Raw genomic sequence first — 27,605 nt, forward strand, 5'->3', positions numbered from 1 at the left:
GTACATTAAATTATTGAATACAATGGTTTACTTTCCTAGCATCTCAAATGGATCATCCTCAATTATTATAATTTTAAATATTCACACAACTTGTAACTGCTAAATTCTTCAATGTATTGGTTTTGTTAATATTTATTTGGTTTATTTTACTTTGCTTTTCTGCCACTTTTGGCTAATAGCAAAGATGAGGTTGAGTGATAATTTTGATGAAGGGCTATGCCCAGGCCAGGATCCAAACCTGGGACCCCCGGCCTCTGCCACGGAGGTCCATGGAAATGAGGAAGAGCACAGGGTCAACCCAAACTTATGGCAATTACCTTCTTGAATGGCATGAGGTTTAATGACGCAGCAGGTGCACTTGTCGAAAGTCGCTGTTGTTGCAGGAACACTCTGTAAATCTGTTGGATTGCTTGGAAAAAAGAAATTCAACTCCTGCAATTAAGAAATTCAATTTATTAGGTAAAAAACTTTAATTTGCTTCACTGCAATTAGCCTAACTTTAAAACATCACATGGAAAATAAAATAAACACAAATACATATTTTGAAAGCTGCCAGAATAAATTAAATTTAGGGATGAACAGATCTCAACCTTAAATACTGATAGTTTTACTATAAGGATGTGACAAAAATTTAATGAATTGTTTAATTACCTGCTTAATTGATACATGTAACCTGAAAAAAAAAACAGGTTTTTGCAATAAATTACATGTTATTTATAGAAATGTCAGATTGGTAAAATTACAAAAATATATGCTAATATGGTATGGTACATAGAGTACTAAGTAATCTGTTACATTCTTGCAAAAAGTAGAACTTGTAGGTCATGTCAAGCAATGCTAAAACAAAGCTATATATGTTTGTGTGCGTTTGCATATATATATTGATTAATTGTTTGCATCAATACAAGAACAAAATAGTTCTTGCAATTCTATACAAACAAGTTATTTCATGGTGTGATAAATATTTTACAAAAAACGTTTGTGTCTCAGCATTGCTGTTCTTATCTTCATTACCAATTAATTTTAAAGGTACCATGTACCATTAACCTGCAACAATGAAGTAGGTGGATCTTCTAAATTAACTGATTGCAATAATAAAAGAATGTGAAACACAAAACTTTTTCACAACAAAGCATCCTGATAAAATGAATACAATTATGAAATGTGAAATATTGTCTTCACTACACAATTTGTACCCTTTGAGCAGAAGCTGGGGAGTCTGATCCATGGGCAGCATTCAAGGTTGTGTCTTTCCCAAACTGAGCTCGTATACTGCCTGGAGCCTCTGTGGCTGCTTTCCTGGAGTCCGTTGGGCCGAGGAGCTTCCTCCACTTGTCAATGGCATTCTCTCCAATCAGCTCCAGCGCAACCACTGGCCCCGAGATGATGTATTCCCGAAGAGTTCTGCACAAAGATTCAGAAATAATTACTAATTACCTTCATGAAGATTATTTACGAGAATTTAAGTGCCAGCACTTCACAGATTCTCATATACAGGGTTATTCTAAATTACATAATTTATTTAGAAACACATAATTCCACATCGTTAGTTTCTTTCACAAATGATCATGGCTTTCTTTTGTCACTTGGTGAAATTGCTACCACCATACGTGGTTCTGTGCTTTATTGACATAGCTGGTTGAGAGTTGCAGGAAGTGGATGGATGTGGAATTTACTTATCTCCAAAAAAAAATCTAGAGATCATGGTGGCTTTGCATTAAGTTTCGTGGAACACTGTTTTAAGTGTAAAGAATGAGGAAATAAGTCCTTATTAATAATTAAATGTGTTCTTGATTTTCCCTGCATGTTTGTACACTGATGTGTTTTTGTTTTTCATTGTGGAAAAAATACCTCAGCAGATACAAAAATTAGTAAGAGTTCAAATTTAGATGAAGCAGGAGTTTATGACATTACATGTGCAAAAAGAAATATATGGATGAAACACAGAGATGTGTGAAGGAAGGAATAAAAGTGCACTCAGTAGCTATATTATATATAGGGTGTTCCGGGAGGAAGCGGCAATACGTTGGGAACTGGTAGCATGGGTGATTCTAAGCAAAAAAAAGTTCATATGAACATGGGTCTGATTTTGAATGATAACTGAGATATGAACAAAAATAAAAATGATATAGGAAAACGTAAACAAAAACAGTAACAAGTAAAACATGGCAATGTAATGGTAATTGTGTAAGTAAATACTCCTGTTATTCGATGCTGGATAGACGCCAAAGCCTTTCCAGTCAGAAGAATTCCAGGTTTCCCCTGGTCGGGAGTCGAACTCGCGACCCTTGGATTGGTAGTGGAATGCCGTACCGACCGAGCTACCATGGCCCCTTAGTAAACCATAACGTTCTGTGACAATTTCACAAGATTGCCAACAGGTGGTAGGCAGCACACATGACACAGTTACTCATCGAAGCGTCTTACCTGCATGCTGCGAGAGTGTGTACTTAGAACACGTGCACATTTGTGAGATGCTGTTATTTGGGTTGTTTCCGTACCAGTTCACAGACAGTTACCGTCAAATGGCACCTACATACATGAATGAGGAGTATGCGGACATGGTGTTTGTGTACGAGTTTTGTAATTGAAGTACACACTCGGCTGTTGAAGAATACAGGAGGCATTTTCCATTATGAAGGACACCAAACAAGGTAGTGTTTACTAATACGTTTCATGCATTGAGAGAGCGTGGAACACTTTCCAGTGCTAAAGTGACTTCCGAACGTGAAACCAGACAATCTGTTGACGAACGGGAGGAAATACTTACCATGGTGCAACAAAGTCCTACCACTAGTACCAGACGAATGGCAACACATCTGGGTATTCCACATACTCGTGTGTGGCGGACATTGCATGGGGAACATTTGTATCTATTTCAACACCAACCAGTGCAGGACTTACGTCCTGGTGATTACGCTTCCCGCTGTCGATTTTGTCATTGGTTACTACAGCATGGAGTACAAGTGCCATACATTTTATTCACTGATGAGGTAACCTTCACTTGTAATGGTGTGAATAATACCCATAATACACACACTTGGACTCGGAACAACCCTCACGAAACCCTTGTCACAGGGTAACAAGACAGATTTTCCATAAACGTGTGGTGTGGAATGGTTGGCAAAATTCTTCTTGGCCCAATTATCCTTCACGAACGCATGAATGCACAGCGGTAACTTCATCTGATACAAAATGATTTGATGGACCAGTTAGACGATGTTCCTTTGCACACAAGGCGGAACCTCAACTTGCAGCATGACGGAGCACATGCTCATTCCAGTTGGTTGATCATTCAACATCTGAATTCCACCTACCTTAATCGATTGGTTGGTCATTGTCGTCGTTGTGGTAGTGGTCTGGTTCCGTAGCCACCTCGTTCTCCTGACCTAACCCCTCTTGATTTCAGTTTAGGGGGGGTGGATGAAGCAGGAGGTTTACCAGGAAAGGGTGAATACAAGGGATGAACTGCACATTCGCATTATGAATGCTGCTGCGTTAATCTAGGAACATCATCAGGAACTTTGTAGTGCAACACTAGATGTCCTCCGACGTGATCAGAAGTGCATTGATGTTGGTGGTGGTATTTTTGAGAATCTGCTGTGACCTGCTATCATTTCTGTGGTCTTTTCCCTCCTTACATTCATTCATGTGAATACTGACTGACCAGCAGGTGTTAACATTTCATTTTTCTACATTTATTGCTTGCTTCATTACTTAATTATAGTGTACTAATTACTGCTACACCACAAATTCATGCTATAAAAATTAGTATCAGCATGTCCCTTCTCGTATTTACTTACACACATACCATTACATTGCATGTTTTACTTGTTTCTGTTTTTGTTTGTATTTTCCTACATCATTTTTATTTCTGTTATTTCTTCATTATCGTTCAAAATCGGACCCATGTTCATATGAACTTTTTTTCCTTAGAATCACCAATACTACCAGTTCTCAATGTATTGCCGCTTCCTCCTGGAACACCCTGTATATATACATAGGTACACATGGCGGATAAAAGATAAAGATTTCGGTACAAAAACTGGGCACATTTCGGGATCAAAAGGAGTATTTAAAATGAGATTTTGGTGTTAAAATTGTGAATAAAACCCTAAACTTAATTTAAAAACTATACTTATTATACAAAATAAACATGTTCTTCCTAACAACACATTTATGTAGTTAACAGAGTACTAAGTTTTTCCTGTGTAAAGGAGTAAATTTTTCCTACAGGATAATTCTGACTTTAGAAGGCTTTACATTAGCAAATAAAAAATATAAATATGCTGACCAAGGCAGTAATTTATTTTATTAAAAACATAAAGTAAACTTAACGTTTCAACCTTCTAGCAAGGTCTTCATCAGACTCTGTATCAAGACTTTTGTACTTGATACAGAGTCTGATGAAGACCTTGCTAGAAGGTTGAAACGTTAAGTTTACTTTATGTTTTTAATAAAATAAATTACTGCCTTGGTCAGCATATTTATATTTTTTCATAATAATGGAAACAAGGCTTAATGGTGTTATAGCAAATAAACTTTAAATTTTGAGTATGAGAGTTTATTTCACATTTTGCAGTTCATTGCACATCATTTCTTCACAAGACATTGTAGGAAAATACACCTTATGTTTTTTGAAAAATTTAAAAATGAACATTACAGTGTTTTTTTTTCACATTTTGTGTTTTCGTGAAAAAAAAAATGAATGCCTCTAATCATGTATCATAGATGTACCATAATGACCAGGAGTGTCCACAGGGGAAGATTATGGCACAGGCTGCGTCATCGAGATTTTGGGGGGGATTTTTTTCCTTCAAATAATATAAAATTGAACACTTATATATTTTTCCAAAATACATGTGAAAATTTTACACCTTAAATGCACCATATTTAATGCATTAGACAAAGAAAAGAAAGTGGTTAAGGGTATTATCGAAGGGGGTGGGAGAAAATCCAACGCTTAACGCTTACATATTAGACCTTAATTAACACCTGGGTTCTGGGGGGGGGGGGATTCTGGTTGGGGGGAGGCAGTATCCAATTCTTGGTCTTAGATTATGGCAGGTATTTTAGTTAGAAGGGGATTGAGCATTAAATTGAGAGGGTTATCCAATTCTTGTGTATTACTATTGTCTTAGACTGTTGCGGAAATTCTGGTGTGGAGACTGAGAATTAATTATTTGGAGGAGGCAATATCCACTCTTCAATATCAACAGTAAGTCTAAAATTGGCATGGAACTGTTGGTGGGAGGACTGAGTATTAAATTTAAAGGGGGAGATAGGAAGCTCTTGATCAAGTGTTAAATCTTAGATTATCAATGCATTTCTGTAGTGGGGGAAAGTTCAACCACACATTTTTGGCAAAGCTGGAAAAGAGTAAATATCGCAGGATCCTAATAGTTCTTACAGTTGATTGAGTCTCCTTTCTTATACAGTGGTATAATAATGTTTTCCTCACAATCTACTGGTAATTTCTCTTCTCTCCAGATCTTCTGATACAGTTTAGTCCTTGCCTCCAGAGTGTATTTCATCAACATTTTATATGTTCTGGAGCTATTTCATCTATTCCTGCTGCCTTTCCATTTCATACTCTTTTCACTGCTTCATATACTTGTTCTATTTCAATTTCCTTTACTAGCTCTCCTATCTCATTCCCATCCTCTTCCTTATCCTGCTCTTGTATTCTTCTTCTACTTCTTCCTGTTTTTGATTGATTGATTGATTTAGTTTATTTTACTTCGCGTTTTGTGCCTCTTGGCTAATTTGCGAAGATGGGGATGAGTGATGAAATGATGAAATTGATGAATGGACATTCACAAACAACCATACCCGACCGGGATTTGAACCCAGGACCCTTGGCGTCGCAGCGCGATGTGCTAACCACTCGGCCACAGGGTCGGGCTTCTCCCTGTTTTTGTCTATTATGTTTTCCAATCCTCCTGTCTGCTGTTCCTGTCTTCCCTTTCAAATTTACTTTCAAAGTATTCTTTCCATGTTTTCCAACACATTTGCAATTCAAGTTTCCACAATATTTGCTTTGTTTCTTACACTTCTTAGTCTTCTTCAACCATTTTGTCTTATTCTTTTTATTATGCACCAAAATCCTTTCTTATTGTCTTTGTATTGTGATTCCACTTCTCCGAATTCTTCCCATGTTTTCCTCTTTGCTTCTCTCACTATTCTTTTAGCTGTGTTTCTTTTTTCTAGATAATCCAATTGGTCTTTATCTCTTCTTGTATTAATATATTTTTTCCATCCTTTTTTCTCCTCCTGTACTACCTTTTTTACCTCTTCATTCCACCATCTGGTTATTTTCCTTCCTGTATTTACTCTTTTTTTCCCACATACCTCTGCTGACTTGAGTATTATATCATTGATTCTTGGCTACATTTCCTCTACATCTTCATCTTCAAATGTTTCTTGGTTTAGTTGTTCTCCTACTTTATTCTGATATTCTTGGTTTTTCTCTTTTTTCTTCAACTCTTCTGTTTTTATTTTGTAATAGGTAGGTATTTTTATTTTCCTTCTTCATCCCTGCATAAAACCGTGTTTCTGCTACCAGCAGGCTGTGGTCGGTTGCAAGTTCTGCTCCTCTTATTACTTTTATGTTTCGGATATGTTGTCTTATTTGTTGTTGGTATATTATATAATCTATGATGCTTTTGGCATTTCTTCCCTTGCCTTCACACGTTATTCGATGTATTGTTTTATGTTTGTAGTTTCCTATCAGCATTGCATTCTCTATGCATTTTCTATGCAAAAATCTATGATTCTCTGTACATTTCCATTTCTAATAACTTCTCCTCCATACTTTCCAAGTGTTCCGAATCCACTCAAGTGATATTTCCCACTCTTCCGTTTAAGTCACCCATAATTATAACTTTTCTTCCTCCTCTTTCTGCTTTTCCCCCTTTTGACTGTAATTCTGTGTAGAATTCTTCCTTGTCTCTCACATTAGCATCTTCGGTTAGTACATATACTTGAATCAGTGTAATCGTTTCTTCTTAGTCTATGTCTAAAGTTATTATTCTTGAATTTACTGGATCCCAGCTGATTACTCTTCTGACTATTTCTTCTGTTACTGTAATTCCTATTCACTCTTTTGCTCTGTTTCCAACTGGTACTCCTGAATAGCTCAATATATTTCCTACTTCAAGCATTTTTTCCCCATTTCTTTCTTCTTTACTTTGTTTATTTCAAGTATTTTTATTTTGTACCTTTCCATTTGCTTGATTATTTCTACTTCTTTACCATTTAATGTTTTGATATATATATGAACATACAGGAAGTCACCTTGTCTGTTCAAGCAAGTGTCCCGGTGCATCACAAGGGTATGGATACCTTGAGTGAAGAATGTACATGGTTGACTGCGGAACCAATCTTTAACGGCATCATGAACCTCAGCATCGTTGGTGGACCAGCGCTCCTTCAGATGTTTTTTTAGTGGTCCGAAGATGTGGTAGTCGCAGGGCAAGAGATCGGGGCTGTAGGGAGGATGGTAGAGGACTTCCCAGCAGAAACGCCGCAGCAGATCACGGCACATTGTGCAACATGAGGGCATGCGTTGTAGTGCAACAGAAGAACCCCATTTCACAACATGCCAGGTCACCTTCTCTTGAGGGCCGATTTCAGTTTGTTTAGGGTGGTGCAGTATGTGCTTGAGTTGACAGTCCCACCTACGTCCAGGTAATCCAAAAGCAATGGGCTCTTCTCGTCGAAGAAAAAAGTGAGCATCACTTTTCCAGCTCTGATGGAGGAGTGAGCCTTTTTTGGGCATGGTGAGTTGGAATGCTTCCATTCCATACTCATCCGTTTTGTGGCTGGGTCGAAGTGGTGGCACAACATTTCATCTGCGGCCACAATCTTGGAAAGAAACGGACTTCCCTCTGCTTGGCAGCAGATGCTCCATGCAAACATCCATTTGTCCAGCCTTCTGCTTCTCAGAAAGATGCTTCGGGACCCACTGTGCACACACCTTGTGATATCCCAACCGTCGATGGAGAATGGTGTGAACAGTTCCCTTGCTGAATGACAATGTTTCTGTAATCTCTCGGGTTGTGATTCAGCAATTCTCCCTTACAAAGTTGATTCCTAGGTGATGGCTAAGTGTGCTTGACCAGGTCTAGGCATGTCCTCAGTGCATACACGTCCATCACGAAATTCAGCACACCATCTGAACACTGTGCTGCATGACAAGACACGCATTCCCATAAATATTCTTCATACGACAATAAATTTCAATTCCAGTAACACCTTCTGCCTTCAAAAATTGAATAACTGCTCACTGGGCCCGTTTGGACGAATCCATGTTCTGAATGTGCTTCTGCATGTAAACAACACACTGTGCCGTCAGACCATACCAGGTATGCATATGACGTATGCTTTCTTACATACAACGCCACCTACCAGAGCAAAAACAAAGCTCTGCATAGTTAAGCTACGACGTTACGACAAAAGTCTTAAGTTTAAATTGGGCAACCCTTATACTATAGCTGCATTACAAGACATAAGTGATATTGTCGATATTCATTAATAACATCACTTCTTAAAATATAATGCTTAGTGTTGGTATATTGCATAATTTAAAGCAGGTGCAAAAATTTTGAACATTTGGAACAAAAATATATCGAATCCGCATTTCTAACTTCTTGTTACAGGAAAATTTCACTTTAACAAGTTCAATTTGCACTGAATAAAAATACACGTAATTATTGTCGCCCCGAGCTTAAGAATTTCTAGCTAAAATTCTGTAATGTCTCGTGAAACAATAATTGAATCAGTCATACGGCTGGAGCATGTTATTTGGTGTGCCAAGATTGAATTTTCTATTTTTATCTTAAGTTGTGTAACAATTTGTGTTAAATTGTTGTTTATATGTATATTTACATAATTTAATTTACTACATTTATCCAATCAATGTGCTAGCTTTAAGTTTTTTAGAAAATCGAACTATTACAAAATATAGACAGTTTGGCATGGTATTTCATTCAAACAGACATCAATTATTGCGTATTCATCTTAACTATTTTGGGGGGATTATGATGAACGATCTTAGGGTTGGTCTTGAGTGGTGGGCACCCCTGTTTAGGGAGGAGGGGTACATCAAGTATATTATTTAGTAAAGCTAAGAAAAATGTTACTTTTGGTACACACACTGTCATAATTAAATAGTTTGTGGGGATTACAATATGGTTTGAAGGTGCAAATGATATGATTTGGGGGGGATGGATGGCATGATTTCTTTTGGTGGGAGAATGTTCCTTTGGCTTTCGGGGGGAAGAGCACTCCTGATAATGACAGATGCAAAATTACATAAAAAGCAGGAGCATAACACTGAAAAAAAAAAAAAAACAGCTGAAGCTAGATGGATTTGTGATAATAGAACCTAAGTATGAACATTAGTGAAGGAAAAATACAAACAAAATTTAGATGTTCATCATCAACAATTGCATGTCATAATAAATAGAGAACTTCATTTCAGAAAAAGTGATAATAATATAAAAACTGAGCAGCTCGGAAGTAAAATTGGGTAACTCACACTCCATACAAACTTGAAATAATGTTAGGTATAGTCGCTGCACAGTCTCCTGTTGATCATACATTGGAGAACAAGGTCCATTCAGTAACCGGTAATTATAGGTCTTTCCAGTTCTTACGGCGGGTGCTGTAGAAGCTGGTGAGGGAAGTGGGGAGCAGGGAATTTGCCGCAGACCAACTAGACAATAGCGGTGGCACCGAGAGATATGGCATGGCAGAAATAAATACTATGTGAACCTCGTTCTACAGGCTGCTGCATTTCTTATCGTGCTGGATTGGTCGCTTCCCTGTTCCCCACTTCCCTTGCCAGCTTCCATAGCACCCACCATAAGAACTGAAAAGATCTATAGCAAAAACACACAGGATCATTTGGGTACTACTCAAGCTACAATGCAATAGACAAACTTTAACTTGCTTTTTCTTGGTTCCATACTTTTGTGGGTTATCAAGTTTTACTCCTCAACCACTAAATTATTAGTGAGTTCACACTACCACAGTTGTCCACAGTACAGAACAAGAATGGTAAAAATTAAGAAAACACAATTACAATGCAAAAAAAAGCTAAAATTTACAATAAAGATACAATTAGAATGTGAAAACTGATTTTAACAATATATTTTGTAGATTTATTTTTACATAGTATATACATTTCTTTCTCACAAAAATTCAGATTGTATGCTTCAACAGATTTTACATGTTACTAACTACCACTTTATATTAGAACTACCATTACTACGATTTGTTATTAACATGTGTGAGGGACAAACATTGTTACTTGTAGCAATGAGATATATGGCTTGATAAAAATACTTGTGTATTTAAATGGGCTAATTTAAGAAATAACAGATTGTTTACATAACACACGATTTCATAACACACACAATTTTATTACAATTAAGTGTAAACAGTACGCAATGCACCATTAAGAATGATATGTTCTATTTTATGAAACTTTTCAAGGTATGAAAAGGAATTAAGCATGATAACATTTTTAATCTTTGAGCGGGCGCGCCTGCGCAAAATTTACGCCAAAAGTAATTTTCTTTAATTTTCTTGTGTTTCCTTTGAATTCATCGACCTATGCTTTTTATGTATTCCTCAAAGAGGTATTTTGTGTTGCATATTAGCAGTCATTGTTACTAATCCATATGTTATACTCTGTTAATTGTTGTTTATTTCAGATCAGAACACCGTGTCGTAAAGTTTGCGCTGCGTGCCTGCTCCTGTTCTGTAATTATTTCATCAGGTCATTGTTGAAAATAAGTCGACAAAACGTAGACGTTAGCGAAATTCAGCGTATCCTTCAAGTTTCTCGAATAGAATAGATTGATTGATTGATTTTCATTTTGAGTCCGCTTTATGCACAGAAAGGCTAATCGCGACTTGACCTACTTTGGTAGCTAGGCTCGTTCCCAGGATGTTTTGAGGAGAAGGACATATCCGAAAATGTGAAAGTAAGTTCTTATTATTTGGTTTATTTTACTTAGTTTATACGAGATATAGTGTGTGTGTGTGTTTGTGTTGTGTGTGTGTGTGTGCGTGCGTGCGGTGAGGAAAGGGGGAGGCGGGAGTGTGCACACAGGATATTGCCATAGTCTGCCCATAATTTTTCATATGACGTAGAGAATTTTTACTCGACTCGGGCCCTCTTGAACTTGGAATGTAAAGTGTGTGTACATAAACTTGTAATATTTAGGTTTTCAGCAGGAATATCTGTCGTAAAAAGTACGACACGCGTCTGCTGATGAAAAGCATGGTGCGCTATAAATATGTAATAAGTTACGTACTGTTTTTTGTTTTTTTGTCTTTTTCAGCATTCTAACTTGTATTTCAATATGTTTCATTTATATTAACCTCAGATATGATATAAATAAATGTAGACCCAAAAACATTTTCGTTTATATTATAAAAATTCTTGCTCATAATGAATGATACTAAATGACGTAAAAAATGTGTCACGCGTCTGCTGGTGTACACGATTATGAACGCACCCGCTAGAAGATTAAATAACATATTTTTCAGATGCCACAGGTTAACTCAGGAATTTTATCAAATAGTTTTCAACAACTACATGTTAATCTATTGAAAACCATTATCCTTTTTTATTCAAATCAGGGAGTAATATAATATGCAAGAAGTTTTCTTGGCAGTGCTCACTGTCACAGCACTGAAACCATGGCTATTCTATAACTGTTGATAATACAATAGAATAATGGAGAAATAAGATAATTTCAATACAGGACTAATGTTCATGCATTTTATGTAGTTTCATGGAGAAACAATTAGAGTACCTTAATGAATACAATAAAAAAAGAATGACATTCATACTTACGGGAAAAAATGTTTGTCTAGGTGTTCTTTGTAAAATATACCAACTTGATCTCTTGTAAACTTTGCCATTTTAGCTTTTGATACTTTAAAACCGTTGTTAATGATAATTTCAAGAATTGGTCCAAACTTGTGTATTGCATCTGGTTTCACCATAGCAAATGTCCTGGGAAGAAAGAGAAAAATGAGAGCAAAGTCTGGTTTCTTTTTCAAAAGAAACAAAACGTTTTTTGTTTTAACCTTTTCAGGATGTCTGGTTTCAAATGAAACCACCCAAGTTATGTACCTCAGAATGGGAGGTTTTAACAAAACAGCAAGACGTGGCAGCAATTAACACATCAATCATGACGTGAAAATGTTAACATTCTTTACCAAGAAAAATTATGCGCTGTTATTTTAAACATAGCATATGAAAAGTGTATCCACCACCATTTCTTGCTGATAGGTTTTACTTTTACGTGTAACAATGACAATTTTTCAAAAATTCACAATGTACTTGTTTTTTTTTTTTACAATGCAATTTCTTATAAATACAGAGAACCTTAGTACTCAATTTTTCCGTGAAGCTATTTTTCATAGTTCTATTAACGAGTTCCAAAAAGGAAGGCGGAAGTGGTCACTTAATGAAACTGTTACAACAAATATTTACGTTATTTGAAAACCTCTCATGTAAGCTATTTAAGAGGGTTTGGATTATTTCAGAGTTGTCACTCTATCTGCATGCTGGCACAACATTTTCGAAAACACCACATTGTATTTCCAGTCTTAATTATTTCATCTGAGAACAAAATGTACTGAAAACAAACTTTGGATTGAAGATTTGCTAAGACGAATGGAAACTACGTTGCTTTCAATACTGTATTTTTCATTACTAAGTAGTTAATTTAGTGCATAAGTACCAACCTCTCAGTTTTCGACATCAACTTGTTTTTTGTGTAGGCATCTCCATACTCCACCAAGCTCATAAGGCGGGAAAACACATTGACCGTGTTGCCCACGTACATGTCTCTGTCTGCTATGCCCTCACATTTCGTTCTCTTGAGAAAAGTGCGCCTGTTTTTAATATCATACTGAAAGATAATGCAGAAATTTCACAGACTAACAATAGTCCAGGGGCCTATGTCAATATTTCTATAGTCCGTGAGTTTTTGAATGAAGGGAATACAGAGGTTGTTCGCTTTATATCCAACCATGTTTGACGGGTACTCACCTTAAGAGATACCGTGCCGCCGCCACCACCGATCATGTTCTATTGGACCCCCAACATTATGGACTATTGCTCGGCATTGCAGTTTCCATTGCAGCAAGCTCCAGCGCAGGACAGGCATGAGAATTCTGTCCCACTCCTCCCTGCAAGCTAACCATAGACCATCCAGGGTGCTCAGGCGGCGATGTTGAAGATGTCGTTTCAACAGTCCAAATGTGCAAAAATCCATTGGACTGGCATCTGGGCTTTTCACAGGAATGTCTTCAAACGGAATGACACGAATTCCTAATTCCTCTGCCATTTCCTGATAAAAACGTAGTGATGTTCTGGCGGTATGACTCGAAGCCTTGTCCATATAGATCATCACGTGGTTCGCGTCCATTCCACCCATTCCATACAATTCTGGGATGTCACTCCGATAGATAGGTGTCAGAATGGAGTCTTGCAAGTATCTGGCATTCACCTTCATGTTTTTGTCCACCTTGCGTATCATCAACTTACCCTCATATCTGAATCCCGTCACAACCATAAAGCTACGAGGGAAACTTTCCCTACACTGACGAACAAAGTTGCTGCGCCACTTGCTGTCAATGTCACGGTATGTGTTCACCCGAATGTGACCACCAGCAGTGAGATGGACATATGATTCATCCATTGTGACAACTTTCTTCCATTTGGAACCCATCAGCTATTTTTCATACAGTTTCCTGCAGTTCGTCTTACGTTCGGCAATGTGACGCGGTACAAGGTGGTGTACACGGGCCTTCCGCACACACTTCTACCTGAGGCGTTTGCAAATTGTTTTGTTCACAGTTGACGGTGCGAGGTGAAATCTGTGGGCCATATCACGTTGAGTCGGGGGATTTTCTTGGCACGCCAATCGACGGATCCCCATTACCACTACGGGTGACACTTTGCTTACAGCCCTTCTCCTGGTAGTTTTTGTGGGTGAATGTTTTGCAAGGAGAGCCTGTTGTGTGTAACGGGCCACAATAGCTTTCGCAGTAGTCACCCCGAGTGTTTCACAATGTGTACGTATGAAAACTTAGCATGGAAAAGTGCAATTATGTAACCCTCCCAATACCGGTTGACTTTCAGCGCCATTTGATAACATTCACTACCAACACTCACATACCTACAAGGTCAGACACAACACTGCTCCCGCCAGCAGACCCATAGTTCCAGCATGATATGCCAGGTGGCAGCACCAAATTGACAATGGTCGGATATAAAGCGAACAACCTTCTGTATATCACTACTGGTAATACATTGTACACAATCATGTACTACCAGGTGTTTTGCCTGCAATTGTGGCTGCCACTTCATGCACTAACAAAGAAAATCAATCATAACTCCTTTAAGAGTGGTTTTTGATAAAATTTTTGTTCAGAATTGAAGAAGGAACAAAATTGATTCTTACAGGTTTTTTCATATCTTGCACTGTTATGGAGATATATCCAGAGAAACTATTTTGTGTCCTTTCTGCAAGGATTCTACTTTACTTGACATTCTGACATATGAAGGGGGCAAATTAGTGTCTGTGATAAGTTGTTGATGCCTAATATGTCGTGTATGGCCCGTGTCACGCCATACATACAATATGGCTGGCTGCCTCTGCAGATATTAACAAAGAAAAACAACCATCTCTCCTAAACTCCTTTGGAAGTCATTTTGACCATTTGTAAGTTTGTTGGGTTTTTGCACGAAGGGAAGACATGTATATGGAGGATGCCTTCATTTGGAGGCATGCAATCATGTATTACTACATGTGTTTTGTTGGAAAATGTGTCAGTGACCATACATGACATCCGAAATCCTAGATGGCCACCATCGAGCTTCTGCGCATAAAATACTGTCCATATCCTGATTTAGAGTTTGATTAACAGAATTTCCTAAAGGCATTTTATGCTAATAATTAAAAAGTGAAAAATATTATTACAGTTTTTATAACTACAGTAGTGTCCAAAAGTTAGGCATGACTAACGTATGAGAAAATGTTTTATTAATGAACTGTCAGAACTGCATAAACAGTGAAAAGTAATCAAAACGTTATCTCATATACAATAGAGTAGAATGCATGAAATTAACAATTGCTTTTTTAGTACAAAGATACATATGCAAAAGATAAGAAAATAGAAGATCACTTCACTGATGAAAAAGGATGTTTGTGGGGTGAAGTTACCCCTAACAGCTACACAACCTTGTAATGGCGCAGCATGCTCTTTACAAGGTGGTTCAAGAGCTATACGGGTAGCTGGTACCATTCCCCACGAAGAGCAGTGCGGAGCTCTTGAAATGTCCTTGGTGCAGGATCGTGGGTTAACTCATCTTCTTAAGGCACCACTGGATTTATGTCTGGGAACCTCAGTGGCCAGACCAAGCAGTGGATTTCTTCACCTTCAAGAAAGTCATCCACCAATTTGGTTCAATATGCACATGTACACGGTGACAAGAAATAACCCGTACAAAGTTTGGCATATCCAGCCAAGAATGTAGTGTACCCTAGCCAAATAATTGTTGTGTTATTGGATTCTCCATAGTCTTTTGTAACTGTACCTGTTGTTTCGGCTTCATAACGATTACAGTCTTTGTGTTTCAGACTGTCAACCAAACACAGTGCAATTTTGGAACTGTGGCATCAAGGAAAGCGTCAATGTGAAATTGTTCGTTTGCTGGGTGTTCCAAAAATGACAGTCTCAGATGCAGTTCGGCGATTCAAGGAGCTCGGCCATGAAGGCGACCGTTCCGGAAGAGGAAGAAAGCCTACAATCAACACGTCCCCGAACCACAAGATCATCAAAAAGAGAGTTCAGCGAAATCCGAGGGTCTCCATGAGAAAAGTCACCCATGAGATCGGGATCAACCGCGAATCGGTGCGGCAAATGGCGAAAAGGAACCTCAACCTCAAGGCGTACAAGCTCCAAAAAGTTCAGCTTCTCACGGATGAAAGCAAGCGCCTGCGACTCAAAAGATGCCGCCCTCTGAAGCGACGGGCCGCAGGTCAGCGATGGGAGCGCATTCTCTTCACAGACAAGAAGCTGTTCACCGTGGAGCAGCCGCACAACCACCAAAACAACAGGACCTGATCTGCAGAGGCTCCCGGTAAATCAGCCATCGTCGAACACCTTCAAAATTCGCAGTCGGTCATGGTGTGGGGGAATTTGCGCAAGGGGCAAGATGCCCCTGGTTTTCGTGGATCAAGGGGTCAAAATCAACCAAAAAGTGTACCGCCGCGACATTCTCGAGAACGTCATCCTTCCGTGGGCCCAGCAGCACTTCGGCGATATGCAGTGGACATTCCAGCAAGACTCCGCTCCGGCCCACAGGGCGAAAATGACGCAAGCGTGGTGCAGAACCCATTTTCCGGACTTCATCGCATCGACGGAATGGCCGCCCTACTCGCCGGACCTCAACCCAATGGACTACAGTGTCTGGTCGATTTTGGAGGCCAGGGTATGTGCTAAACGCCACCACAGGTTGGAGTCGCTGAAGCAATCGCTGCGTCATGAGTGGAACCGATTGTCGCCCGATGACCTGTGGCCCATCGCCCAAAATTTCAAAGCCCGTTTGGACCTCTGTATCTCCACCCAGGGAGGCCACTTCGAAACTGGCTAAACATCTTGTTCCTAAGGTCCCACGCCATTGTTCTTCAGTGTTGTTTTGCTCAATTGTTTCGGTTTAATAACTTTATGATCACAAACATTAGTACGGGTTATTTCTTGTCATCCTGTATTATCACCTTTGAAAATTAAGTATGGATCAAGCGGGACACACACTACTGGACATCTGGCATACAGACCAGCTGTCCTGAGTCTCCAGTACACAGTTTGGCGAGAGAAACCCTAACCCCTGAGGTGGCTGCAAGCTCTGAGAACAGTTGTCTTGCAGACATCGATTGTTTTCGTCATGCAGTTAATGCCAGATATCGGCCCTGTTGTGGTGTTGTTACTCGTTGACAACTTTCTGGCCTACTATGAATGTCTATTGTGTCTTGAAACCGTCGCCAAAGCCTGGAAATGACTGTGGCATAGTCAATGCAACTGTGACTTCAGTCTGTGTTTGACCTACTTCCAGGTGTCCGATGATTCTTCACTGACGTCTTTGTGCCATGTACTTACTGTACATTGTACACCTTACAAAGAGACTGTCGGAATTGTAGCTTTCCTGGCGACGTGATTCGAACAAGTGTTCTCGGGTTACCAGCCAGGTTAAATTGGAGTTAGCTTCCAACGTTTTGAGGGCATACATTGCTTTCATCTTCAGATGTAGAAATGGAGACCAGTGTACATGACTATAATGTGGTGGTGTGGACTCTTGTCTTCCTATCGGCTCGCTCTGGATCCTGGTGTTCTCATTGGCTGGTGTCTTGTTTTTACGGAGGAATGGGTTCCAGGCATGACTGAGCTGGAGTCCCACATCCCTGTTGAGATTTGTGCTTTCCAGTGAAATGGATATGGCTTCCTTTAGCCGTCGGTCCCAGTAACCGGCACATTGGCTATTATTTTGGTATCAGCAAATAAAATACTGTGTCCCTCGGTGATTCTGTGTTCCACAAGTAATATCTTTTCCGGTTGGAATAATCAAATATTACATTGACGTTCATTCCGTTGCTGCTCAATGGTGCATCCCATTTGGCCTATGTATGGTGTCCCACACTCACAGGTATTCGGTATACTCCTGGAATGCGGAGTTCCAGGTCATCTTTGACTGAACGGAGTAGGGCATTGGTTTTCAGTGGTGACCTGTGAATAGTCTTCACCCCGTGCCTGGCTAGAATTCTGCTTAACTTCCCGAAGGTGTGTCCTACAAATGGTAAAACTGTAACAGTTGGGCGTTCCTGTCCTGTGTTCCTACTGGCAGAGGGGCTGTGCGGTGCAGTATCGGTCCTTGTAAGGGCCTTACCCTCATGTTTGGCTTCTCTGGGTTGTGAAGAATCAGCCCTTTTAAGGGCCACACTGTTGTCCGTGTTTGGTCTCTGCTGAAATGAAACTGCCTTGTTGATATCTCTGGTGTTGTATCCATTCTGCTGTAGACTGGTTCTGAGGTGAGTGAATTCTGATTGTAGATCCTCCTGGTCAGAAACGGTTACTGCCCTGTGGGATAGTGTGTTCAGAACGGCGAGGCATTTAACGACCACTTCTTTGCCTTCTTTGCAAGTACAAACACAAACTGGGATACCATTAGAGCAGCTAGCCCCTTGGTTTCACACAAGTTACACGCTCAAGACTAGAGCCAAGATCCCCTATTCTACCATGACTTTGACCATCCAAGGTTTTAATTTATATAACTAAGAACAAATTTCCTGTAAACTCTAAAATAAAAATAAAAAACTCACCTTAACCCTTACACCTTTCACCAGAAGGAGTTGCTTCCAAGTATTGGAGTGAAATAAAAGCAGAAAAGGAACATCCAAAACTACACAACCTATTAGGCTGTTGAATTGAAAAAGAAGAAAATGAGGATGACAAGAAGATCATTCCTGTCATAGTGACACTGCTTAGAGCTTCAGAGAATATTACAGTTTACATGTGGTTGCAGAAAGAGGAATTGTTCATGCATATGCCATGCGACGTACTGAACTGTGTCTTTGTAGTGCAGATGAAGAAATTGTGAAAACTATGACTTACAGGACAGAGATTCAGATAAGAGTGACGAGGAATTTGACTAAAGTGACTGTAATGATGACATAATTTTTCCAAAATGATTACAGCAACTCTTTAATCTTGATAACAGGTAAGCTGCTTAAATTTCAAAAGATAATGTGGAAGTCACAGGGGGTGTTATTACTCCTTCACTATAATAGTAATCATAATGATAATAATAATAATCAGTGGCGAAGCGTGACATTTTTACGTAGTCATCGCAAGATTTGCCAAATGTCAGTGATTTGCTAAACGTCAGAGTCGATCTTTCAACAGAGAGGAGAGTGGGGGGGAACAATATTTCTCTGTGGAAAATGCCAAGGTCACTGCCAATTCGATGTAAAAGATCATACCACAGACCTTATGACTACATAAGACACATAATTCTATCCCATACGACGAGAATTATTAAATATGATGGAGACTGAAATGCAAACACCTCAGTTGTCGCATTTAAAGGTAAGAAGAACATTTATGGTTAGCTGCCAATTGTTGTTTTGATAATAAAAAGCAGATTCATATCACTCAATGTGTGCTTCTCTTCTTAACAAGTGAAAATAGCACACATTCGAGTGGTGTGCTCTGGATTTTTGAAGAGGGGGGAGGGGGTTACGTGTACTTTTTAGTAGTCATTCCTGAAGTCCACATTTTGCCATCTTTTCCTGTCTTTTATTTCTTCTTTTTTTTTAAGAAAATAAATAATATTGAGCCTAAGCAGAATTATGATCCTCACAACCCCTCCTTGAGCACTCCACTGGACACACGGACGAATCTTGATGACTCCAGACAAACCCTGCCGTTGCTGTAAACATGGGGATGGGGCTGAAAAAAGGGCCTGTTATGACCCAGACCTTCAAGAGAGGGGGAAAGTACAGGTCGTTGGACCTGTCTGCCTGTTCGGAAGCGTTCGGCTGTTATCGGCACCGGCAGAGACAAGAAGAGAGATTTGCACCATTCTGCGATGAGCTGGGCCGACGGACAACATTGCCTTCGTGTCATTCTAAAGAATGAGGGGATCTGAATCAGTTGTTTATGCAATTAATTGCCTTCAATAGGAAACTTGGCGGGAGGTTTTGGCACGAGGGGTGGTACAGGGGCCTCGTTTCGATGCGCTAAGATTAGCGAATCTATTGGGTATTTTAAGCTGTTTCATGCTGTCACTTGGTGTATTTCGCACAAATATGCAAGTATTCTGAATTATTATTTTTACTACTTCTCTAAAATATATAAAATGCAATATTTTTATTATTTTGCTTGGTCATCGTCGCACCTCCCGATGACCTCTGATAATAATGAATATTCACTTGTTATTTATTAACAGAAAATGCATCTGGAAAATTCTGATAAACGAACTCTAAATCAGGATATGGACAGTATTTTATGCGCAGAAGCTCCATGCTGGCCATCTTGGATTTTGGACGTCATGTATGGTCTCTGACACATTTTCCAGCAAAACTGTAACAGTATAATTTGTGCTTTTAAGCTGATTCTCAGCAACATACACAATATACACAACCATACATTTTTGAATCCTTGTCCCGAGGTTCAAAACTTGCAGTACCTGAAGTTCTGTGGATGCTAGTTTAGGCAATATACACATACCTCTTCAAATTACAACTTAACACCCATTTCCTTTTAGATATATATGGGTTTATTCATATTATATTTACAGTAGTTAATTCTTGGCCATTATTCGCAAAATTACATTCCGGTGTACCCTGTCCCCCTTCCCGAAGAGAGTGTGTAGACTCGCGTAGCCACTGGCTCCACGAGTAAAAAAAATATATAACCCTCAGTACCAAAAAAGGTGGCTGAAGGTATGTGTGTTGTGTACCCGGTTTCCCACATGAAATAAACTATTGGAATAATGTGAAAAGAGCAAGTGTGTGTATTAAAAGAAAGAAAGTTAACATCCCTGCCGTCGGTTCACATAATAATGAAAGAAAGCTCGCCAGCCGCTCCCCTCAGAGAAAAAGATACTTCTTACATTGCTGTACTCCGCCAAACATCTGAGGCCCACTGCTCCCCTGCCCTTCCTATTTATAGGCCCCGCTAATGACCTAAACCGTTACTGGAAACTTACCGCTCCCCCAACGGCCAAGAACCCAAACGTACAGGAATACATAGACATACACAATTTATAACATAAAAAAGGATCCAGTAATGATCGCATCATTACAAAACATCTGTAGAAATACATGATTGCATGCCTCCAAATGAAGGCATCGTCCATACACATGTTTTCCCTTCGTGCAAAAACCCAACAAACTTACAAATGGTCAAAATGACTTCCAAAGGAGTTTAGGAGATATGGTCATTTTTCTTTGTTAATATCTGCAGAGGCAGCCATATTGTATGTATGGCGTGACATAGGCCATTTGCTACAATATTAGGCATGAACAAAATATCCCCTTTATATGCCAGAATGTCAAGTAAAGTGTAATATATGCTTTGAATCCTTCAGAAAAGGACACAAAATAGTTTCTCTGGATATCTCTCCATAACAGATATGAAAAACCTGTAAGGATAAATTTTGTTCCTTCTTTAATTCTGAACAAGAAATGTATCTATAAAATTTTATCAAAAACCACTCTTAAAGGAGTAATGATCGATTTTCTTTGTTAGTGCATGAAGTGGCAGCCATCTTGGATTTATGACATCACACAGGCCACATGCCACAATTGCAGGCAAAAACACCTGGTAGTACATGATTGTGTACCACACTAACAATGTATTACCGGTAGTCACATATGGCACCCCCTTGAAAATGAAAGTTAACCAAAAATTATGTATTTCACACATATAATTTCATTTTAGCCACAATAATATGAGTTAATTATTGCATGAACATCATAAATTCAAATTTAAGCAATGTTTTTTTTTTTTAGGGAACAACACTATTTTTGGAGAAAATGTGCCTTGTTTGCCCACCCTGGAAAAAAATACCTTCCTTGCCCCTCCCTGGAAAAACTCCTTTGGACATCCATAAATCCACGGGATTACATATGCCCCTGGACTACATGTGGAAAAATCTTAACAAACTATATACAGGGTGAGTCACCTAAAATTACCATCGGAAATATTTCATGAACAACAAAAAATATTGAAAACTATTTTCGCAGATATAAAGTTATGTGAGGTGCTCATGTGGACATATTACGTTCAAATACGTAACGAAGTACAATTTTCAACACAAACTTACATTTTTTTTAAAACCCCATATTATTTTAGTGCAATTGAAAGTAGGGGAAAAAATCATTTAGAATGGCTACACAGTCCTACTTCTGAGATGTTTGTTTCATGTGTCACCTTCACATTAGAATTACTTCATGCATTACAATGTAACAAAAGCCATTCTTAATAATAAAATTTTCCCCTACTTTCAATGCTCTAACTCAAACTCTCTAGCCTTCTTAAACCCGAAGGTTCATGGCTGCAGCAACACAGGCCTTCCATCTGTCCCTATCTTGAGCAAGATCTATATACTCTTTTCCATCCCTACCGATTTCCCTTAGGTCCATCTCGACGTTGTACTTTCAATGCACTAAAAATAACATGAGGTTTCCAGTTTGTGTTGAAAATCGTACATCCTTACGTAGTTGAACATATTGTATCCACACAAGCACCTCTCATACCTTTATATCTGCGAAAGTAGTTTTTCAATATTTTTGGGTTGTTCACAAAACATTTCCGGTGGTAATTTTAGGTGACTCACCCTGTATATAAGGTAAATAGCCATAACTGGAATATTTGGATTTTATTATAATAGAATAAAAAATAGCAGGCCCATAAGGGTGCAAATGACTACGAAAATTAATAACAAGTCCACGCTAACTTGATTTTGGGATATTTTTAATTTTATAGTGCCTATTTTACAAAGGTTTTATACCTAAATTTGCATCCTAGTTGTCATTATTAGATACATTTCATATTGGTCTATCCCTAATATAAATACCCATCAACTGTTCATCACTAACAGCAGCTCTTTTAAGAAAGTATAGTGAAAATTTTTGTTTTTATAAAATGAAACTAAGTGCACTTACCAATTCTAAGGTGTTATCTCCAGTAAAAAAGAATAAATAAAACTTGCGCAATAAAGAAGCTTCTGGATCATACCATTCAGCAACAAACGTGTAACGGCCAAAATCGTCATCAGTCTGAAATGAAATATTCACAGTGTTGAACAACGAAATGAATTCTTAAATGTTTCCCTAAGAATGGGCAGTAATGTGCAAAGACAATTAAATAGCAAGAACCATATAGAGCTTTCATTCATAATTTGTTTTGTGCAAATTACTCACAGCTTGACAAATATTACAAAAATATTTCTATTATAAAACAAAAAAAATATCAGATAAAAAGTCACTTACTTACGATAATATGAGTCTCCTTCTTTGAGCTTTCAATAATAAATATCAACAATAAATAATAATAATTAGTTATTACCCATTGAAGCGATCTACATTATCCATTAAATAAACATCCCTATACAACAAGCCCGAGGACAGACTGGAACTGTTCATCCAATAAGGTTGTCTGACATGTACACAATATGCAAAAGTAACCTCAACAAATCATTGCCTACACAATGAACTGTATATTTAGCATCAGTGCAGAACGATGGATCATTACATCATCTCAGTTAACTAAAAATCTACTAAAAAGTAAAAATCAATGAAATATAGCACAAATTATCAAGTACATGATATGAATTGATACTTTGATAATGGTGCATGGGTTAAAACAAGGAGATGCATTATCTCCATTGCTCTTTAATTTTGCCTTAGAATATGCTGTAAGGAAGGTAAAAGAAACTAAAGAAGTACTAAAATTAAATGGTGTGACTCAGTTGTTAGCATATGCAGATGATGTAGACTTACTGGGGGATGATGTGAATACAATTAAGAATAATGCTAAAATATTTTTCAAAACTGCTAAAGAGATAGGTTTGGAAGTTAACAAAGAGAAAACTAAATATATGCTTACAGGCCGAAACCAAGTGTTAGGTAATACTCAAAATCTAATTATTGATAACAACTCGTTTGAACCAGTTTCCAAATTCAAATACTTAGGAGTAATATTAACAAATGAAAACTATCAGGGTGGCTACAAACAAGCAGAAATGAAATTCCCTGACTTTTCCAGGTTTTCCAGGACAAAATTTAAATTTTTCCCTGACAATTACAAACTAAACTAAATCGATGTTTTTGCAAATGGAAATAATAAACTCATACAGATCCACGTATGGTTTTGCTAAGTACCAATATTATCTTCTATTAAATTGACTTAATTTCTCTATTCTCTATGATTTCAATTCAAACTGCAAAATAATGAATTTGGAAAATTATTACAATTCACAAGCTAAGTAAGGATTATGGAATTTTGTCATACGCAGTAAGTTTAAAATAAAATACTTGATTATTTTTAAAGTTACGACTAAATGAGATAAGAGTGATTGATTAAGAAATACAATTTGTAATTTATCAGTCTCCTTATACATTCTCTGTATTATATGCTGATATTTCCACTGAGGTTTGGAACCCTCTGCTTGCAAAAACTATGAGTGCGGACTCATTTTTCAATGTATAAAGCTACTTCTCTCTTCTCTGTAAAGCAAACAACTTAACTCTTGCATATAAGTGAAACAACTGAATCAAACAAAAGAAAGTGTCATATTTCCTTACATTATCGATGGGATTTCTGCTTCAGTACAGTATATCCAAGTGAAGTGCTGTGAAACTGACAACATGCAGTTATACCATTAATGCTGACGAAAAGGGTATGTAAGTATTAGAAATTTAACGCAAGGAATTTATAGAATTGCATTGTATAGGTAGCTGATTTAGCTAACCAACACATTAAAACAGGAACACACTAATAATAAAAGCTTCTGAAAGTTCATATACGAGGGGCATCTTGAAAAAGCTCCCATAGTGCCTATACGCAACACTAGTGGTCGGAGAGCGACACACACACATACAGGCAGGAAGAAGTGGCATGTAGCTGTAATCTGGTACAGTTGCAATGTAGCCGGTTTAGGACGGTTCTAGGTTAAAGATTGCAGCTCTCATAAAGTCTCTCAGCGACTGCGATGTAGCCTACATTGCACGCTCAGAATTTGGCACAGAGCAATCGTGTGAGTTGTGCAGACCGGACGTCGTGCGTGATAGTATGGTCAGACGATTGTGCAGACAATTCACGGAAGGCCAATCGAATGTGCACAAGCACAACCCCATAGAGCTGAGTACACACGGGCCCTTTGCATCACTTCAGGTGAGAGATCTTAGACCACTCCCTGTACAGCGCTGGCCTTGAATGTACCTACTTTCATCTCTTTGTTTAACTGAAGAGGTTTCTGGCAAGGCAACGATTTGACAACTACATTGCTGTAGAGATAGTTCCAGTCTTTGCTGTCAGACACATATACCATGGGCATACAAAATTTAGTGCCATGCTGCGACACATGCCAGAACAACGGTGGTGATTATGCCGAAAATTTTTCCCAAAATTCACATTTTCATTTTAGCACATTTTCTGGCAAATATCTAAAATTATACCTTCATGGTGTTTTTAAACTACTGTTTCAAATTGTAAGTCACATGGCTTATGCCTCTTCGCGAGAGTTTGATATCTTGAAAGTTATTTTGGGAAAGTTATTTTCCATACCCCTTTATTAATTTTAAGGTAAGGATTTTAGATAATGGAATTTTGGTGTGGAGTTAGGGCCCCACACTTTCTTGATCACGGCTGAAGTTGGGGGTAATGTGATCAGCACCACACTCCTGGCTACCTTTATCCCTCAAAGTTTCCTCAAGGTACCAGCTTCATATGATGCTGGGTGGGCGCCGGAGCAGTTTCAATAGGTGGAAAACATCCCGGTTCTCCCCCGCAGGGGATCGACCCCGGGTCTCTCACATAGTAGTCAGATGCCCTAACGACTGAGCTCCATTATTACTCACTCGACAAATGCCGATAGTGCGCACTTAGCTTGGTAATTCAAAACACATCTCGTGCGACAAGTACGAAGATGTGGCTCCCGTCTGACGGTAGATACACACTCGATCTCCTGTTAGAACCCTGCCACTTTGCTCTGTGATGCAAATCGTTTTGATAGAAGTTGAAAAAATCGTGGGAAATAAATGATTTAATGTGGCTGTCGGAATTATTCCACGTACGTATAACTCTATAGTTTACTCTTGAGTAAAATGTTGGAAAACTTACATGTTCTATGTACACAAACATGACCTAGAAAAGACAAGGGTGTTGGATTTCATGGAATTTTTCATTGTTTTAGGGCATTTCTTTAAAAAAAATCGCTAAAAATGCCTATAATTCGCATTATTTCGAATGGGCGAAAAATGTGTCCAGACATCACTGCACATTCCTAAACATAATTTCGCAGCAATTACCATTTTTCACGGTTTTGGAGTTTGCAAAAAATCAATGTACCTAGTAATTACTTTCTGGCCACCCCTCGTATAAATCAGTAGATGGAAAGTGAAAATTTAGCAGGGCTGGCAGAGAAAAGTCAATTCTTGAAGAAAGTGATTTGCTGTTATGATTGAATAATTTGAGTAAATATGATATTAGAATATTTACGTATTTATTATTAGTATTTTATTTCATAATATTGGACATTAACTTCACTCAGTGAGAGATTTAAGACCATCTCTCACGAGATTAAACAGACAGGACAGAGAGTGGCGTTAATTTCATTGCAATACTAGTGTTGCAGTATATTTGAGGTTGGGAGCATGCACTTGTCAATTTTTAAAACGTTCACCAATGCAGTTTTATGTTTCACTTTTTCGTGATAGTATTAAATATATATCCCGTTTGGTTGGATTCTTCTTGATATCTAAGAATATTGCAATGTCATTGTAAACGTATGTTAACTTGTGCGAAACCAGTAATACGTCAGGATTATAAAAGAAAGCCTTCGCAAGCACTGCTACATTCAATAAGGTGAAGTGAGCCTGAAGAGTAATAAAATTCCAGCAGCATATTTTCAGTCTAAAGCTCTTCTTGTTTATGCATGCGATTTTTGTTGGATGTTTCAGTCCATTCAATTTCTGTTGCATGTTGTAGTGAGATACTTTGTCGGGTGGCGATATTCAACAAAAATCGTATGTATCAATGGAACATATTTGTTTCCATGTTCCTTCAGTTTGCCCAACAAAATGCCTTACTACGATGTCCGACAACTATCGGACGGCGCCACCCGCTCTTATCCCCTCCATCTGTCGACAGGTCCCCTTACTACTCCCATACGGACAAGAAAAAATGATAATTCAATGCATTTTCCACATAATGACATAATATTTAGAGGCTTAACCTTTACTCCTCCGATGATACCAACCATGGTATCATCAGAGTAAGGTCGTACTGGCCCGATGATACCATATGGTATCATGGTGCTGATTACGAAATGAATGTGCTTTTTGGACCTTCATACTCTTATGTTTGTGTGGAAACTCGGACACAGGTCTGGAGCAAGCCTGGGAAATTCATATTGATGACCAACCTCACCCCCCCCCCCCCCCCCCGCTCTCTGCAATATATCCATGCCACATTTCCGAACAGAGTTTCTTTCACATTTTGGCTCATTATTCAACTTGTATGGCACCAAAGAACATGAAATATGTTTCATTCTTTTGAGAAATGTTCATTCTTTGAAAAGAATACTAAGGTTTGCGCCTTCTTCCCAAAATAGCGGGAGAAGAGGATGTAAACTCCAGATTTTTATGTTGTTTTTTCATTGAAATTCGGTGGTCGCGCCCACAACCCCCCCCCCCCCTTTCTTCAGTTCGGTGTTCTGAATTGTACACGGTTGCATGCTATGATGTTTTAGCTGAAAACCAAAACTTATCCGAAGTAGATTGCTCCCA

At 38.5% G+C, this 27,605-nt stretch overlaps 1 protein-coding gene across 2 annotated transcripts in view; it reads right to left on the reverse strand.

Annotated features, from left to right (window-relative positions):
- The window catches only part of nmdyn-D7 (nucleoside diphosphate kinase homolog 7), a 59,918-nt gene that overhangs the window by 20,474 nt on the left and 11,839 nt on the right, over nucleotides 1-27,605 (reverse strand). For both annotated transcript variants that reach the window (XM_083127323.1, XM_083127322.1), the window contains 5 exons: nucleotides 22,761-22,874; nucleotides 12,772-12,938; nucleotides 11,873-12,034; nucleotides 1,197-1,404; nucleotides 318-432 (listed from right to left, as the gene is read on the reverse strand). In XM_083127323.1, the coding sequence (XP_082983449.1) occupies nucleotides 318-432; nucleotides 1,197-1,404; nucleotides 11,873-12,034; nucleotides 12,772-12,938; nucleotides 22,761-22,874 (766 nt within the window). The remainder of the gene's footprint in view (nucleotides 1-317; nucleotides 433-1,196; nucleotides 1,405-11,872; nucleotides 12,035-12,771; nucleotides 12,939-22,760; nucleotides 22,875-27,605) is intronic.

Source organism: Lepisma saccharinum, chromosome 8, assembly GCF_977018435.1.
Source record: "Lepisma saccharinum chromosome 8, izLepSacc3.1, whole genome shotgun sequence".
NCBI lineage: Eukaryota > Metazoa > Arthropoda > Insecta > Zygentoma > Lepismatidae > Lepisma > Lepisma saccharinum.